Source organism: Calliphora vicina, chromosome 5 (assembly GCF_958450345.1).
Source record: "Calliphora vicina chromosome 5, idCalVici1.1, whole genome shotgun sequence".
In the NCBI taxonomy this organism is placed as follows: domain Eukaryota; kingdom Metazoa; phylum Arthropoda; class Insecta; order Diptera; family Calliphoridae; genus Calliphora; species Calliphora vicina.
In genome coordinates this window covers 22,446,002-22,464,722 of record NC_088784.1, presented here as the reverse complement: position 1 = coordinate 22,464,722, position 18,721 = coordinate 22,446,002, and the positions used below count along the sequence as shown (strand labels likewise).

Genomic DNA, 18,721 nt, shown 5'->3' with positions numbered 1-18,721 from the left:
ATTATTATATTTAAAACAAATACCATTAACAATTAATTCAGCTGTATAATTAACAGCTGAGGCATGATTTTTAGCCTTGCAGGTATAATTGCCCGCATGCTGGGCCTTAACATTATCGATATTCAATAAACTGGTGCGTTTGCCACCCTTCATAACTTGTATACCCGAATAGGAACTAATGCCATAATCATTAAACAGCCATTCAATATCTATAGGCTGATCACCCAGAGAAATAATGCAAGTAACCGAAACAGTTTCCTCAAAATTGGCGGGCTCATCACCGAAATCGAAGGGAGTGATTTTAGGAGGAACTTGAATTTAAAACAAAAAGAGAAAATAATAAAATCAAACAATTTAAATTAATATGTTTTATAAATAACTTAACAAACTACCATTAACAATTAATTCTGCGGTAAAATTATTGGCAGCAGCATGATTTTTGGCCTTGCAGGTATATAAGCCCGCATGCCGACCCTGTACACTATCAATGGTCAACATGCTGCTACGTTTGCCACCCTTAACCACCGTTATGCCCGAGTAAGAGCTAATGCCATAATCATTAAACAACCATTCAATATCTATGGGCTGATCACCCGATGATATAATGCAGCTGATGGAAACAGTTTCCTCAAAATTGGCAGGCTCTTCGCCAAAATCAAAGGGAGTTATTTTGGGAGGAACTTTAAAAATAAAATAAACAAATTAAATTCTATACTAAAGGCAAAATAAAACAAAAAATATTCTAAAGAAAATTCTTAAAAAAAAAATACCATTAACTATCAACTCTGTGGTAAAATTATTGGCGGCCGCATGATTTTTGGCCTTGCAGGTATATAAGCCAGCATGATGGGCCTTGACATTGTCTATGGTCAACATGCTGGTACGTTTGCCACCCTTTACCACCATAATACCCGAATACGAACTTATGCCATAATCATTAAACAACCATTCAATATCTATGGGCAAATCCCCCGAAGATATCAAACAAGTAATCGAAACCGAATCCTCAACATTGGCCGGTTCTTCGCCAAAGTCAAAGGGTGTTATTTTGGGAGGAACTTAAAAATAGATTTAATAAAAACAAAAATAATATTATATTAAACATTTATATATTTATAAGCACCATTAACAATTAATTCCGCTGAGTATTCCTCAAAACCAGCACGATTTTTCGCTTTACATGTATAATTGCCCGCATGGCCGGCATGTACGGAGTCTATGGTTAATAAACTGGTGCGTTTGCCACCTCTCATTACAGAGATGCCAGCAAATATATTTACCGCTTCATTATTAAATAACCACTCAATATCGATGGGCATATCACCGGAGGAGATTAAACAATTTATGGATACAGAATCTTCAAAATTTGCGGGTATATCGCCAAAATCAAAGGCCACTATTTTGGGAGGGGCTAAAAGGTTGTTTTGTTTAAAATAAAATGGATAAAACTTAAATTTAGCTAATTCTTCAAATCAGCGGATTTATTTTAATGACAATTTTGTTTAAATATAAAGAATTGCAATAGTTTTAAAACAGCAAAGAATTTTAGTTGCTCTAAACGAAATTCAGCTAACAAGTTTTTTAAAATTTTATTTTTTTCCATTTTTTTTAATTTTTAAAAAAAAATCAAAGTCACTATTTTGGGAGGGGCTAAAAGGTTTTAAATAAAATGGATAAAACATAAATTTAGCTAATTCTTCAAATCAGCGGATTTATTTTAATGACAATTTTGTTTAAATATAAAGAATTGTAATAGATTTAAAAGAGCTAAGAATTTTAGTTGATCTAAACGCAATTCAGCTAACAAGTTTTTTAAAATTTTATTTTTTTCCATTTTTTTTTTAAATTTTTTAATTTAAAATTTTTTTTTTTTTTTGGAAAAAGAATAGATTTAAATTAGCAAAGAATTTTAGGTGCTCTAAACGAAATTCAGCTAAATATTTTTTAAAATTTTAGTTTTTTCCAATTTTTTTTTTAATTTAAAATTTTTTTTTTTTTTGGAAAAAGAATTTATGACAAAAAAATTATTTGATGAAAAAACAAGTAAGAGAGCTATATTCGGCTGTTCCGAGTCTTAGATACCCTTCACCAAATTATACTTAAAAATATTTTTTTTTTAAATATTTTTGGTCAACAAAATTTAAATTTTTGTAAACATTTTTTCTTTTCGAAATTGTTTTTTATTTTTTTTTAAAAAAATTATTTTTGGAAAAAAAATTTGTGACAAAAAAATTTTGATGAAAAAAAATTCGGGTTAAAAAATATTTTTCCCGATTTTGACCCATTGTAGGTCCAACTTACTATAGCCTTATATACATCGTTGCAATGGACTTTGAAATATCCATCATTAGATATCCATATTGTCTATATTAATAGTAATACAGATATAGATCAAAAATCGAGGTTGTCCTGGTTGTTTACTTATATCTCAGCTATTTGTTAGCAATCGAGCCGGAAAAATTCCCGATATATTGATGTATGAAACATGTATGTAAGTTATTTGGGGGCTACGGAAAGTTGATTTCAACATAAGACGGTCATGGCTATATCGAACAAATAAGAGAGCTATATTCGGCTGTTCCGAAAATTTTTTTCGAAAAATTTAAAAAAAAAAAATTTTTTGGTGAAAAAAAAATCGTTTTAAAAAATATTTTTTCCGATTTTGACCCATTGTAGGTCCAACTTACTATGGTCTTATATACGTCGTTGCAAAGGTCTTTGAAATATCTATCATTAGATATCCATATTGCCTATATTAATAACTTAGTAATCAAGATATAGGTCAAAAATCGAGGTTGTCCTGGTTTGTTCCTCATATTTCAGCCATTTGTGGACCGATTTTGCTGATTTTAAATAGGAAACCTTTCGAAAGCATGTCTGAATTATTGAAGATATCTGGGGTCTTCAGAAAATTGATTTCAACAGACAGACAGACAGACGGACATGGCTTAATCGATTCCACTATCTATAAGGATCCAGAATATATATACTTTATAGGGTCGGAAAATTATATTGTGGAAATTACAAACGGAATGACAAATAATTACATATACCCTTGCCACTCATGGTGAAGGCTATAAAATGAGGGTCAAGCCCGACCTACACTGAATAAATGAGCAAAATCTTTTTTCTTTTAAAAGTTTAATAATTTATTTTCGGAAGTGGGCCTTATATGGGAGCTATGACTAATTATGGATTTCTATATGAAACTTATTAAATCTTGTTAAATTCAAGTATTCACTGTTTCCTTTTCTGAAAAATCACCATTTTCCATTCTATATTTATATATAATTCTATAATATTTCAGTAGGAGATAATACTCTTTTTTGCAGCTGCGTTAAGTACTTTTTTTTTACATTCACCCTTTTCTTCGCATTCATTTCTTTTTAAATATATTTTATTTTAGAAGAAAGAGAGAGAAACAAAAATCTTTCCAGCACTAAAGGCTGGGTTAGCCGACCGTTGATGTAATGTAACCTAATGTTGACTTAACGTAACACTTTAGTGCGATTATAGAACATTAAAAACGTGTCATATGTTTTTGACATAAACAAACAAATTTAAACAGCTGTTTGAAAGTGTTATCAACACAATTGTTTTAAATACTGTTCAAATCGAAACAATTTTATAATTTTTTTCTGCGATTTAAAAAAAAATGTATTCATCATCATTGTGAAGTGCTTCGAAGTGACTTCATATATGTTTATATTAACCCATTAGGAGACAATTATAAATATTATTTATTACCTTGTCATACAGACTTTATTTATTAAAGGTCCGATAACTTAAAAATTAATTAATATTGTATTGTACTTTATACTAAGGGCCATTATTACAACTTGCCTTTATGTTCGTAATAGTAATAGTTAACTTTAAGGGTACCTTTTTCTATTGCTTATGCCCAGTTTTTGACTTGTTATTTAAATACGTATTTAGTTAATTTTAACTTAAAATTAAGTTGTATTTAAATACAGTTTGAGTTTTTCAGTGCTACATAATTTGTCTTATTTAAATAAGATAAAAGTATGGTAGCACTACTAAATATCAAAAATTTATCGATAGTTTTGCTTAAAACAGCTGTTCAACCAAAACAAAAATTGATACATTTTGCCCAATAAGAAATAAAAGTTTATTAAACAATAAAATTATTGGTAGGAAAATGCACAAAAGAAGCTCCAATTGCCCCGCATCGGAATTGTAGTTTTTGCAAGACGCTTTTTTTAGCAAGACGCTGTTGTTTGTTTTTTTTTTTACTACAATAGAGTGAAAAAAAAACCAAACAACAAAAGTCAGCTGTCAAAAACATATGGTAGTTTATGAAACTTAAATAGAATTTAAATGACCAACGTCGGCCATTTAAGTATCATTTAAAAAAGCACTGAGAAACTCATTTTCGCATTTAAATAGAACTTAAATATAATTCATATTTAAATACGAAGTCAAAAACTGGCTCTTAAAGTTTCACCTTCACTATTTCGAACATAAAGGCAAGTTGTAATAATGGCCCTAATTTGTTAATTTAATTTGTCTATACAAAATATTAATTTAATATTTTCAAACTTATTACTTTCGACTATTATTAGTATACATTTTATAAATGCTTGTGTGAACTAATTTGTATAATATGTAAATATTACCATAACAATAAAAAAATTTTGTTTTTAGTAAGAATTATGCTAAATTTCCCAATTATTGATAAATTCACTGACATTTATTGTTGTGGGATATGCTAGTTCCTTTGTCCCCTTTTACAATGCAGAAATTGAAAGGCAGACATTTTTCTCATTCTCTTTTGAACTAATCTAAACCTGTGTAATACACACTGTACCTCTTCAACTTCTGCATTCAATTTCTGCATTGTAAACGTAGACTATGCGCATTTCACTGGTTGCTTAAGCCAGATCATCAGGAAACCTTTTCCCAAAAGGCTTTAGAAAAACTAAAGATATTATACAAATCAAACTATAGAGTGAATGAGAATTACAGACACTCAAGCTTTATTTGTAAAAATATCAAAGCTTAAACAAAAAATCAACAATAAACAGTGAGTTTATCTTTTCTTACATTTTGTTTTTTATTTATGTATTTATATTATTGAAATATTTAAAACATTTTTTGAACATTGAAAATATTGTTAAGCGTTCTGAGCATAAGTATTTTTTATACAAGACTTTTAAAATCAACAAGTTGACAACACCATTAGTAAATGTCACGTTGAAATGTAAAGAAATTCTGTTTTTAACAGGTTCAGACGTTACAGTTACGTTACATTTTGTCACTATAACTGCTTTAACTACTTTACACACAATAGAAACGATCAGCTGTTCCGTTCCGTTAAGGTTACATTACATTACAGTCGGCTAATCCACCCTTAACTGATGTTTAACTTTTGTTAATATTTGTTTCTTTTTTTAAACAATTTTGATGCAACATTTTTGACATCAGCTGAGCTCAAGATGAATTTATATACCAGGTGGTGTCGGTGGCGAATTCAAGCAAATACGAGCGAATTCATTAATTTTTTTATGTATGTAGGTTTGGAGTTTGACATTCGAAGCAATGAGAACGTAGCAAGTAGTCAATGTATCCCTTATAGACAATAATTATCACTAATATTCAAAATTTCGTTGCATCGAATTTTATGAAGATCAGCCCATAATTGGTCATATCTTCCATATAAAGTCCAATATAAGATTCGGCTTAGCCGAATATAACACTCTTACTTGTTTTTGTTCTAATTGAAATTCAGCTAAAATTGTTTTAATAATTAAGAATTCATTTTAATTATTAAATTAAACTAATTTAATTAAATTAACATTTTAGGTGAATGTCTAAAATAACAATTCAGCAAAGTTTTCGAGAAAAATAGAAGCTGAACAATAGAAAAATATCATCAAAATAATTCATAGTCTAGACTGGCAATAAACTCATTAACATATACATATGTATTGCAGCAAATGTCAAAATGATGTTATCTTTTTCGTAACTGTCAATAATTTCTAACAGTTTTTCGTTGAAAATTATTGCGAACATAAAATGTCAAATTTGGTTGTCAATTTATGTTTGACATTTCAAAGAAAACAAAATATAAAATAAAGTACATCGTCTATAATGTCTTTTAAATTGTGTGTTACCATAAATAAGTTTTCCCATATTACGCCGGCGTTATTGCTTTATTGCCAACATTTTTATTGCTAGTCTAGTCTAGAGTAAAGAAATTCAGTTAGTATTTTTTAATATTTTAACAATTCCAAGTTTTACAAATTTCAATTCAGCATAATTAGTGCATTCAGCAACCAACAGTTTCAGATTATTAACAAAGTAAATAGGTTTTTAAAGGCTGGGAGGTAAAACAAAATTCAAATAAATAAAAAAAAAACTAAAAATAAGAAAATTATTACAAAATTCTAAAAAATTTAACATATTTTTGTATTCATCTCTACCATTCACAATTAATTCAGCCGTATATTCAGCGGCATCAGCATCATTACGAGCCTTGCAAGTATAATTGCCAGCATGGCCACCATGTACCGAATCTATAGTCAAAATACTGGCCTTTTTGCCACCCTTAACTATAGAGACTCCTGTATAAGCATTAATGGCTTGGCCATTAAACAGCCAATAAATATCCATGGGTAAATCACCCAAATAAATTAAACAATTAACGGAAACTGATTCCTCAAAATTTACCGCATGATCACCAAAATCAAATTGAGCTATTTTAGGAGGGACTGGAAAACGAAAAATTAAACCAAAACAAGGTTAAGTAAGAGAAAATCAAACTTAAAAAACATTTAAATTTATATAATACTTCATAAGAGTTTAATAAAAAAAACTACCATTAACTATTAATTCAGCGGTATGATTAACCGATATAGCCTTATTGGAGGCCACACAAGTATAATTGCCCGCATGATGGGCTCTCACAATATCTATGGAAAGAGCACTGATCTTTTTGCCCAACTTTACCATGGACACATCATAGACATCATCTGATATTTGACGACCATTAAACAACCAAGCAAAGGTTACAGGAAAATCACCCGATGTCACCAAACATTGAACACTAGCCGATTCACCAAAGTTAACCGGTTCATCACCAAAATCAAATTGAGCTAGTTTAGGGGGTACTACAGGTAGGGGAATTTGCAGGTTTTTTTAACAAAAAAAGATAAGAAAATAATAAAAACAAATTAAGCTTAATACTAAACACACCATTAACTTTTAATTCAGCTGTATAGTTAACACGACCAGCATTATTTTCAGCCACACAAGAATAGTTGCCCATATGTTTGGCGGCCACTGATTCTATGGTCAATTCTAAAATACGTTTACCACGTTTTGTGGTATAGATCTCTAGATAATCCTCAAAAGTTTGGCCATTTAACAGCCACGATATATTAACAGGCATATCGCCTCCCGATATAATACAACCAACATTGATAAATTCACCATAACTCATGGGCTCATCACCAAAAGTAAATTGATTCATTTTGGGGGGCACTAAATTAAGAGATTTTGGGGGATTTTGTTAAGATTTTTTGTAATAAAAGTTAAACCAAATAGTTGCTGAATAAATATTAAAGACATTCAGCTAAATATTAAATACAACGCAATTTAACCAAGATTTTTCAAATACATTTCCATTATTTTCAATTCAGCAAAACAATTTTACACCGATTTTTTTAAAATAACTTGTAAGGAAGTTAATAATCATATTCTAAAAGATTTTTAACAACATCTCTGCTCCTTATTTTTCTGGAAGTTGGAATAGGGTTTTTCAAAATTAAAATTTTTACAAAAATCATAAAAAATTAAATAAAAACAATTTCACTTTATGTAAAACACACCCACACACACCATTAACTTTTAATTCCGCCGTATAATTAACACTTCCAGCTCTATTCTCCGCTATGCAAGAATAATTGCCGGCATGTTTGGCGGCCACTGATTCTATGGTCAATTCATTGATACGTTTACCCCTTTTGGTGGTATAGATTTCCAAATAATCCTCGAATGGTTTACCATTCAAAATCCAGGTGATATTAACGGGTAAATCACCGCCCGATATGATGCATTGGACATTTATAAATTCGCCATAACTCATGGGCTCATCGTTGCCAAAGGAGAAATAATTGATTTTGGGGGGCACTGAATGGAGTCAAAAGTAATTCAGTATTTAGCAAATTAGTTTGATATTACATGTTTAATAGAATTATTTGTATGGTTTATTTTGAAAGTGTATAGTTCTGTTCTAGTTGTGTTCTAGTTGTGTTCTAGTTGTGTTCTAGTTGTGTTCTAGTTGTGTTCTAGTTGTGTTCTAGTTCTGTTCTAGTTCTGTTCTGTTATAGTTCTAGTTCTGTTCTAGTTCTGTTCTAGTTCTGTTCTAGTTCTGTTCTAGTTCTGTTCTAGTTCTGTTCTAGTTCTGTTCTAGTTCTGTTCTAGTTCTGTTCTAGTTCTGTTCTAGTTCTGTTCTAGTTCTGTTCTAGTTCTGTTCTAGTTCTGTTCTAGTTCTGTTCTAGTTCTGTTCTAGTTCTGTTCTAGTTCTGTTCTAGTTCTGTTCTAGTTCTGTTCTAGTTCTGTTCTAGTTCTGTTCTAGTTCTGTTCTAGTTCTGTTCTAGTTCTGTTCTAGTTCTGTTCTAGTTCTGTTCTAGTTCTGTTCTAGTTCTGTTCTAGTTCTGTGCTAGTTCTGTTCTAGTTCTGTTATAGTTCTGTTCTAGTTCTGTTCTGGTTCTGTTCTAGTTCTGTTCTAGTTCTGTTCTAGTTCTGTTCTAGTTCTGTTCTAGTTCTGTTCTAGTTCTGTTCTAGTTCTGTTCTAGTTCTGTGCTAGTTCTGTTCTAGTTCTGTTATAGTTCTGTTCTAGTTCTGTTCTGGTTCTGTTCTAGTTCTGTTCTAGTTCTGTTCTAGTTCTGTTCTAGTTCTGTTCTAGTTCTGTTCTAGTTCTGTTCTAGTTCTGTTCTAGTTCTGTTCTAGTTCTGTGCTAGTTCTGTTCTAGTTCTGTTATAGTTCTGTTCTAGTTCTGTTCTGGTTCTGTTCTAGTTCTGTCCTAGTTCTGTTCTAGTTCTGTTCTAGTTCTCTTCTAGTTCTGTTCTAGTTCTGTTCTAGTTCTGTTCTAGTTCTGTTCTAGTTCTGTTCTAGTTCTGTTCTAGTTCTGTTTTAGTTCCGCTCTAGTTCTGTTGATATTGTTTTATGTATGTACTTCACATTAGTTAGTGAAATTCTTTGGTTTTATTACAAATTGTTACCCTAACATATGCATACGAACGATAAACCTCTACAGCTAGAGATTAAGATTCTTTTAATAAATTGATGTATTTTAAATACCAGCACTAAGTCACTCCACCAATGTCCTTTTCATAAATTTAACTCATTAAAATATTTAATTTTAGTGTTTTTCAAAGGGACTGGGATAGTTATTACAATCAATAGATATAAAAAATAGAAAATTACTTGACAACCAAAATGAAAATTCAAACTCTTAAACCATAACTAACCATTTACCACCAATTCAGCTGAGTGTTCCGTTGTACCAGCTGCATTGGTGGCAATACACATATAAAGCCCAGCATGTTTGGCCTCTATGGCATCAATCATAAGACTATTAATGCGTTTGCCTCTTTTCTCGGTTAAAATATCCAAATCCGGCATTAAAGGATGCCTGTTTAAAGTCCACATTACAGAGACGGGTAAATCACCACCCGAAATGGTGCAATGTACCGATACCGGTTCACCAAAGTTTAAGGGCTCATCGCCAAACGAAAAGGCCGTAATTTTGGGGGGAACTTTTGGTTAAGGATTTAAGGAGGGAGTGGTAAGGGGTTTTTGAAATAAATAAATAAAAAAACAAAAAATAAAATTAATATTTTGAATCAAAAACAAACCATTAACTATTAAACGCGCATAGTGCTCGGTTAATCCCGCCTTATTTTGGGCTCTACACGAATAATTGCCGGCATGATGAGCCGCCACCGCTTCTATGGTTAAAACATTGACTCGTTTGCCTATGCGGGCGAGTGAAATGTCATGGAAACTGTCTATAGCTTTGCCGTTTAATAGCCAGGTTACATTAATGGGCAAATCACCACCCAAAATAGTGCATTGCACTGAGGCAGGCTCGCCGTAATTTAAGGGTTCCTCGCCAAAATCAAAGGGGGCAATTTTGGGAGCAACTTAAGGTGGAGAATAAAGTTAAAGATATCAATATTTTAAAGGTGATATATTAAAAGGTATGGAATTTTGAGGAAATAGTCAACGCAGATTTCATTAAATGGGCCAATGGAATAAGAGAAACTATTACTTAAACTGGGATTAAAACATATTGAGCTGGAAATTAATAGAGAACGGGGTCTTGAGGTCATTAAAAATCACTCTTCAAAAAGCTTTTAGCAATATAAACTATTGAAATTCCTTAATTATAAACATCAATTAGAAAAATTATATATTTATGGAAAGGAAGGACCAGGTGAAAATTATAGCAAAAGAAAACAAATTAAATTCAACAAATATTATTTTCTAAAACATTCTTCACACCATTCACTATTAAAGCCGCCGTATACTTTGCCTTGCCCGCCTCATTTTTAGCCACACATGTATAGTTACCAGCATGGTTACCAGTAACACTTTCAATGCCCAAAGCATGCGTATGACGGGTAAATTTCGATGTTGTTATATCTAAATGGGCCGGTATATGATAATCATTAAATAGCCATTCAACACTTATGGGCCAATCACCGCCCGCTATGGTGCATTGCAGAGAGGCTGGTTCACCAAAATTCAAAGGTTCTTCACCAAATTGAAAGGGTGTTATGCGCGGTGGTACTAAGCAAATGATTAAGATTAGTTTGTTGTTATTTGAGAAATTTAAATATAGAGATGTTAAATATGATTTCAATTAGTTTACATTAGAGATTTAGAAAGCTAAAACACATATAGAATAAGTTAAAACACAAGGTTAATATAAAGTCATTTAAAAAAACAAGAAACTCTTAATTTCTATTAGTTAGAATTCCCATTTAGTTTATACATAAAGTTGTTAAATACCATTAATTGTTAGATTTGTACTGTAGCTGGTATAGCCAGCATTATTACTGGCTGTACAGGTATAAGTTCCGGTATGAGCAGGAGTAGCATTCGGTATCGATAATATGCTAGATTTAGAGCTAATACGATTTGTGCGCATTATTGGTTGTTGGGCGCCAAAACGCAGATCATCAGAGTTACGTTCAAAACTCCAATGAATTTTGATGGGACGATCACCTTTTTGTATTTGACAAAACAGATCCACCGAATCACCAGTATTAACGATGTCGTCATAAGAAAAAGGTATAATTTGGGGTAGAACTAAAGCAGTTAAAAGAAAGCTAAATTATAATCTGTTTTATTACCCTAATTAATAAATAGATTTAACCACAAGTTAGCTTTAACTACAGGTCTAAATTTTAAAAATTATCAGATAAAAACTAGAACAGAACTAGAACAGAACTAGAACAGAACTAGAACAGAACTAGAACAGAACTGGAACAGAACTAGAACAGAACTAGAACAGAACTAGAACAGAACTAGAACAGAACTAGAACAGAACTAGAACAGAACTAGAACAGAACTAGAACAGAACTAGAACAGAACTAGAACAGAACTAGAACAGAACTAGAACAGAACTAGAACAGAACTAGAACAGAACTAGAACAGAACTAGAACAGAACTAGAACAGAACTAGAACAGAATTAGAACAGAACTAGAACAGAACTAGAACAGAACTAGAACAGAACTAGAACAGAACTAGAACAGAACTAGAACAGAACTAGAACAGAACTAGAACAGAACTAGAACAGAACTAGAACAGAACTAGAACAGAACTAGAACAGAACTAGAACAGAACTAGAACAGAACTAGAACAGAACTAGAACAGAACTAGAACAGAACTAGAACAGAACTAGAACAGAACTAGAACAGAACTAGAACAGAACTAGAACAGAACTAGAACAGAACTAGAACAGAACTAGAACAGAACTAGAACAGAACTAGAACAGAACTAGAACAGAACTAGAACAGAACTAGAACTAGAACAGAACTAGAACAGAACTAGAACAGAACTAGAACAGAACTAGAACAGAACTAGAACAGAACTAGAACAGAACTAGAACAGAACTAGAACTAGAACTAGAACTAGAACAGAACTAGAACAGAACTAGAACAGAACTAGAACAGAACTAGAACAGAACTAGAACAGAACTAGAACAGAACTAGAACAGAACTAGAACAGAACTAGAACAGAACTAGAACAGAACTAGAACAGAACTAGAACAGAACTAGAACAGAACTAGAACAGAACTAGAACAGAACTAGAACAGAACTAGAACAGAACTAGAACAGAACTAGAACAGAACTAGAACAGAACTAGAACAGAACTAGAACAGAACTAGAACAGAACTAGAACAGAACTAGAACAGAACTAGAACAGAACTAGAACAGAACTAGAACAGAACTAGAACAGAACTAGAACAGAACTAGAACAGAACTAGAACAGAACTAGAACAGAACTAGAACAGAACTAGAACAGAACTAGAACAGAACTAGAACAGAACTAGAACAGAACTAGAACAGAACTAGAACATAACTAGAACATAACTAGAACAGAACTAGAACAGAACTAGAACAGAACTAGAACAGAACTAGAACAGAACTAGAACAGAACTAGAACATAACTAGAACATAACTAGAACAGAACTAGAACAGAACTAGAACAGAACTAGAACAGAACTAGAACAGAACTAGAACAGAACTAGAACAGAACTAGAACAGAACTAGAACAGAACTAGAACAGAACTAGAACAGAACTAGAACAGAACTAGAACAGAACTAGAACAGAACTAGAACAGAACTAGAACAGAACTAGAACAGAACTAGAACAGAACTAGAACAGAACTAGAACAGAACTAGAACAGAACTAGAACAGAACTAGAACAGAACTAGAACAGAACTAGAACAGAACTAGAACAGAACTAGAACAGAACTAGAACAGAACTAGAACAGAACTAGAACAGAACTAGAACAGAACTAGAACAGAACTAGAACAGAACTAGAACAGAACTAGAACAGAACTAGAACAGAACTAGAACAGAACTAGAACAGAACTAGAACAGAACTAGAACAGAACTAGAACAGAACTAGAACAGAACTAGAACAGAACTAGAACAGAACTAGAACAGAACTAGAACAGAACTAGAACAGAACTAGAACAGAACTAGAACAGAACTAGAACAGAACTAGAACAGAACTAGAACAGAACTAGAACAGAACTAGAACAGAACTAGAACAGAACTAGAACAGAACTAGAACAGAACTAGAACAGAACTAGAACAGAACTAGAACAGAACTAGAACAGAACTAGAACAGAACTAGAACAGAACTAGAACAGAACTAGAACAGAACTAGAACAGAACTAGAACAGAACTAGAACAGAACTAGAACAGAACTAGAACAGAACTAGAACAGAACTAGAACAGAACTAGAACAGAACTAGAACAGAACTAGAACAGAACTAGAACAGAACTAGAACAGAACTAGAACAGAACTAGAACAGCAAAAAATATTGAGCGAAAATTTTCAAATTGAGGCCTGAATTTTGAGCTAACTACAGATTAAGTCTAATCAAACAATTTTCTTACATAATATTTACAACAAAATTCAAGTATTTGATTCCTTAAACCAGTGGTTGGCACTCATTTCCGGCAAACAACACGAGGTTCATACAAATAAGAAAATAAAAACCACAATCAACAAAAGAACAGATTACTTAACCTGTTAATATAATCCATAAAATATATTCTCTTTATGCCAATCACTGGTTTAAACTCGTTTAAAACAACTTAGTTGGTTTGTTTGATAACAAAACATGCTTAAACATGTTTTTTCCTTAGTTTTTAAAAGTTTTCTCTTTAATTCTTTCTCAAGTGTTTTTGTGTAGGATAAAAATATAAAATTTCATAACAAATTATAATAAACTTTATAATAAAATCTAAATATTTAGAATATTAAGCACCATTTATAAACAATTCCGAGGTATAAGAATTCTGGCCCGCCTTATTATTGGCCATACAAGTATAATTGCCGATATTAGCAGCCTTCACCGATTCTATGGTTAATAAACTAATGCGATCACCAATTTTACTCGTTAAAACACCCAAATGCGTAAACAAAGGCAAACCATTGTGCAGCCAACGGATTTTCAAAGGCAAATCACCCTTGGCCACATGGCAAGTCAATTGCACACTGTCAGCCTCATTGGCTTCATGGTCAAAGCTAAAGGGATGTATGGAGGGCAGGACTTAAGGGAGAAAACAATATATAATAAATCAAAAACAAAACAAATTTAATTAAAAATTGCATCAAAACAATGTTTTTAAAAATATTTTAATAACCATTAACTTTAAGCTCATCCTGATAAGAGCTTTCACCCGCTATATTCTTGGCCCTACAAGTGTACATGCCCCTGTGATCCGCTGTTATATAGTCAATATTTAAAGTGCTGGATTTCGAAGACATGCGTCCGATTATTATCTCTAAATCACCGCTGCTTAAGGTTTGATTGCCCAGAGACCATTCGATGACTATGGGCAGGTCTCCCTTGGAAACGCAGCATTGGATGCCTACGGAATCACCAGAATTGGAGGCCTCATCACCAAAGGAGAAGGGTTTAATTTGGGGAGGTACTATAAATGGTAGGGTTTTTAGTAGAAAAAAAATTATAAATTCAAACAATCAGGTAACATAATTTAGCTTTAATAATGTAATTTCTAAAACCAATACCCCATTTATATATTAAAACCAGTGGTCGGCACTTACAGCCCTCATAGAGAGAGAACTTGATCGGTTATTTATTTGTAAACCCCACGAATGTCAACGAAGTTCATAAAATAATCAAACAAGAAACAAAAATCATAATCAATAACACAATCAATCAATAAGAGATTCAAATCCATATTCCAAGTTTATTCTCGTTATGTCGACCACTGATTTAAACATATTTCTTCACTTTGGTCAAACTTGATAACTACACAGCTTACAACAGAAAGTGAAATTCATTTTCCATGTTGGTTCTCATTATGTCGACCACTGATTTTCAGTCAAACTTGATCGGTTATTTTCTTGTAAGTCAAATGTCCACGAAGTTCATAAACATCATCAAAAAAGCAACAAAAATTATCATCAATAGCTGGTTAGCTTACTGCAGAGAAAGAACTTGTTCTCTTTATGCCGGCCACTGATTTAAACAAATTTTTTAACCTTCAGCTTTTATTTTTGCTTTTACAACTCTGTTAAAATTGAAATTATTGTGGAATGGGATTAAAATTATAATAAAAACACACAAATAAAAGATATTCAGGTACTATATAAACTTAAAACCAAATCTCTCGCTCTACCATTAACACTCAATTCCGCCATTTGTTCGGCTGTGCCCGCTGCATTTGTGGCAATACATTTAAATACACCACGATGTTGACCATTAATCGAATCAATACTTAAAGAACTTAATTTCGGAGACATTTTTATAATCCTAATGCCCGAGTGTTCATTCGTTATGGGCTGACCATTTAAGGTCCAGTGTAGTTGTAGAGGTAGGTCACCCTTAAATACCATACACTGTACCGCCGTACTATCGCCATAATTGGAGGGTTCATCACCAAACACAAAGGGCATAACTTGGGGTGGTACTAAAGGATAAAGATTTAGGTAATTATAATTATCTAATAACATATAATCTATATAAAAGAGGCGGGACACCAATTTTTATGATCTTTCTTTTTGGAAGCATTTCATATATGCCCAATTTTATGTTTAAATATGTAAAAAATAAAAAAGTACCATTAGTTTTCGCTTTTTGGTAACTTTAGCCGAAATATCATATTTCTACCTGTTCAAATCATATAATTTAGATAAAATTTCTTTAATTCTGTTCATTTTTAATACACAGTTACTTAAGATCCTTATCAGCTGTTCAAATCGTGTACTTAATCCGTCCCTAAAATTCAGTTTTTAATTACACTATTTTAAATACCAATACCGCTATTAATAGTTTGATTTGCTTGTAAAACAAATAAAATTAAATTTTTACTTATGAAATCCTTTAATTTAACTACAGTTTGTAGCCATTTTGTTTATTTATTTTATTTCCATGTCTCTTCCTTATCTTTTGTTTACATTTTTCCTACACAGCTGTTTTTTGTTTACCTTTTTTTGGGAGAGTCCTACAATTCACAATGTTGCCACATTGGAAAAATAAACAATTCACACTACTATTGTGAATGAATAACTAATAATGATATTTTTAAGATGAATTCCATAAATTATCAAAGATATAAGAAAATAAATTGTATTTTGTCAAACAATTTATACAAATGCAAATACGACAGCTCAAATTTTTCATTAAGCTCTGGATTATAGAAAGTAAAATGGAAATAGCAAACAAAACGAAAAAGCATTTACTACTAAAATACTGTATTTAAAATAGTGTTTAAAACTCCAACACCGTCACATGCTCTGCATAACCCGCTCAATTATTGACAATACATTTTTAAGTGCCACGATGATTGGCCTCCAAAGAATCAATATTTAATGAGCTGGTTATTTTGTTTATTTTAAATAAATTAAAACCATTTTCACCATTGACTAGTTCAAATCATGTAATTTAGATAACATTTTTTTAATTCCGTTTATTTTTAATATTCAGCTAAATTAAGATCCTCAAATCAGCTGTTCATTAGATGAAATTTCATCAATTCTGTCATATTTTAAGTTGAGAAAAAATTGTTTAGTAAAAATGTTATTCAGCAAAAGATATTTAAAATGAATTATATTTTTTTAAACAATTAAAAACACGTTTAAGGTCCCTTTAAATATATTTCAAATTCATTTTTAAATTATTCAAGGAAAAAAAAAACAGCTCAACACTTTCAAACACCAAAATTCAGCACCATTGTTTGTTTGGCATGTATTTATATTCAGCAAATTCACAAAATGTGCACAGAAATCATAATAAACCAACGTGTTAGCAAAAGAAAATATATGAAACAAGCTAAAAGGTGGTTAAATTTTATATAATTGTTTTATTTATTAATATAAATTCCACCAACCATTAACCTGTAATTCCGCAGTATATTCACTAGATCCGGCCTTATTGGTAGCTATACATTTATATATGCCACGATGAAAAGCCGTTAAGGAATCTATATTCAAAGAACTTGTACGTTTGTTTAAGCGTACAATGCTAAAATCATGTTCACCATTAACAATGGGTGCTGAATTCAAAGACCAATGAATTTCTAAAGGTAAATCACCTTTAGGCACCACACAATTGGCACTAGCTATATCACCCATATCGGCAGCATCCTCACCGAAACTAAAAGGTAACACTTGGGGAGGCACTAAAGGGGTTTCAAAAAAAAAATTATAATAAAAATATTTAAAAAAAAAACTAAATATTAAATAAAAAATCAAATAACTTAAAAGAGATTAATGGTTAACCAACCATTAACTTCTAATTCAGCTGTGTATTCAGCAAAACCAGCCTTATTCGAAGCTATACATTTATAAGAGCCCCTATGATGGGCTTCTAGAGAATCGATATTTAAAGAACTAGTACGAGCATTCATGCGTTGCAAGGAGAAGCCATGTTCTCCTGTTATCACGGGGGCCGAGTTTAAAGTCCATCGAATTTCCAAGGGCAAGTCACCCTTGGAAACCATACAAAAAGCTCCTGCCACCTCACCAGTATTAGCAGTTTCATCACCAAAGCTAAAGGCTTGTATTTGGGGTGGTACTTTAGGGAATTTAGAAACAATAAAAGGAGTTTAGAAACTAAAATTTATAACAAAAACTAAAAAAAAGCTAGAAACTATTAACTACATTTGTAAAATTTTCTTTATTATAGAGTATTTTTTATTAACCATTAACATCCAATATTGTAACATATTCACTATAGCCCGCCGAATTATTGGCTATACATTTATAAGTGCCCCGATGATAGGATTCCAGCGCTTCAATATTTAAAGAACTTGTACGCTTGTTCATTTTGAAAATATTAAAACCATTTTCTCCAGTTACAATTATGGCCGAGTTTAAAGTCCAATAGATGTCTAAAGGTAAATCACCCTTGGGCACTACACATACCACACTGGCCACTTCACCGCGATTTAAGGGTTCCTCGCCAAAACCAAAGGGACTGATTTGTGGGGGAACTAAGACAAAGTGACTTGTTATAAATTTAATATTTCTAATTAATTTGTATAAAAAATTAATGCAAGTTTAATTCGCCGATATTTTTCTTTCAATTATATTTAAATATCTACTTGATTCAGTTAACCCTTCAGAAATATATTTCAAAACGATAAGATTTTCATTCAAATTATCAAGACAAATCTTTTGTCCGTTGTACTAAATCAGGCCCTAAAATTCAGTTTAGAATTACACTATTTTAAAGCCTATTTAAAATACCATTTAACCATATTCTATTAATATGTAGTTTGAATTGCATGCAAAACAAATAAAATTTAAATTTTACTTGTGAAATCCTTTTATTTAACTACAATTTGTAGCCATTTTGTTTATTTATTTTATTTCCATGTCTCTTCTTTATCTTTTGTTTACATTTCTCCAACACAGCTGTTTTTTGTTTACCTTTTTTGGGAGAGTACTACAATTCACAATGTTGCCAAATTGGAAA

The 18,721-nt window shown here is 31.7% G+C and overlaps 2 protein-coding genes across 2 annotated transcripts in view; both read right to left on the bottom strand.

Annotated features, from left to right (window-relative positions):
• The window catches only part of Dscam1 (Down syndrome cell adhesion molecule 1), a 103,711-nt gene that overhangs the window by 69,580 nt on the left and 15,410 nt on the right, over window positions 1-18,721 (bottom strand). The gene's annotated exons all lie outside the window — the stretch shown is intronic.
• LOC135959691 (hemicentin-2-like) overlaps window positions 1-18,721 on the bottom strand; it is a 40,249-nt gene that overhangs the window by 14,010 nt on the left and 7,518 nt on the right. Inside the window, exons 10-27 of the mRNA XM_065510698.1 lie at window positions 17,946-18,236; window positions 17,528-17,818; window positions 17,133-17,423; window positions 15,423-15,713; window positions 14,421-14,711; window positions 14,042-14,326; window positions 11,041-11,340; window positions 10,531-10,818; window positions 9,882-10,169; window positions 9,495-9,782; window positions 7,855-8,151; window positions 7,216-7,503; window positions 6,840-7,130; window positions 6,444-6,731; window positions 1,124-1,411; window positions 771-1,058; window positions 390-680; window positions 24-311 (exon numbers count right to left, since the gene is read on the bottom strand). Of these exons, the coding sequence (XP_065366770.1) occupies window positions 24-311; window positions 390-680; window positions 771-1,058; window positions 1,124-1,411; window positions 6,444-6,731; window positions 6,840-7,130; window positions 7,216-7,503; window positions 7,855-8,151; window positions 9,495-9,782; window positions 9,882-10,169; window positions 10,531-10,818; window positions 11,041-11,340; window positions 14,042-14,326; window positions 14,421-14,711; window positions 15,423-15,713; window positions 17,133-17,423; window positions 17,528-17,818; window positions 17,946-18,236 (5,223 nt within the window). The remainder of the gene's footprint in view (window positions 1-23; window positions 312-389; window positions 681-770; window positions 1,059-1,123; window positions 1,412-6,443; window positions 6,732-6,839; window positions 7,131-7,215; window positions 7,504-7,854; window positions 8,152-9,494; window positions 9,783-9,881; window positions 10,170-10,530; window positions 10,819-11,040; window positions 11,341-14,041; window positions 14,327-14,420; window positions 14,712-15,422; window positions 15,714-17,132; window positions 17,424-17,527; window positions 17,819-17,945; window positions 18,237-18,721) is intronic.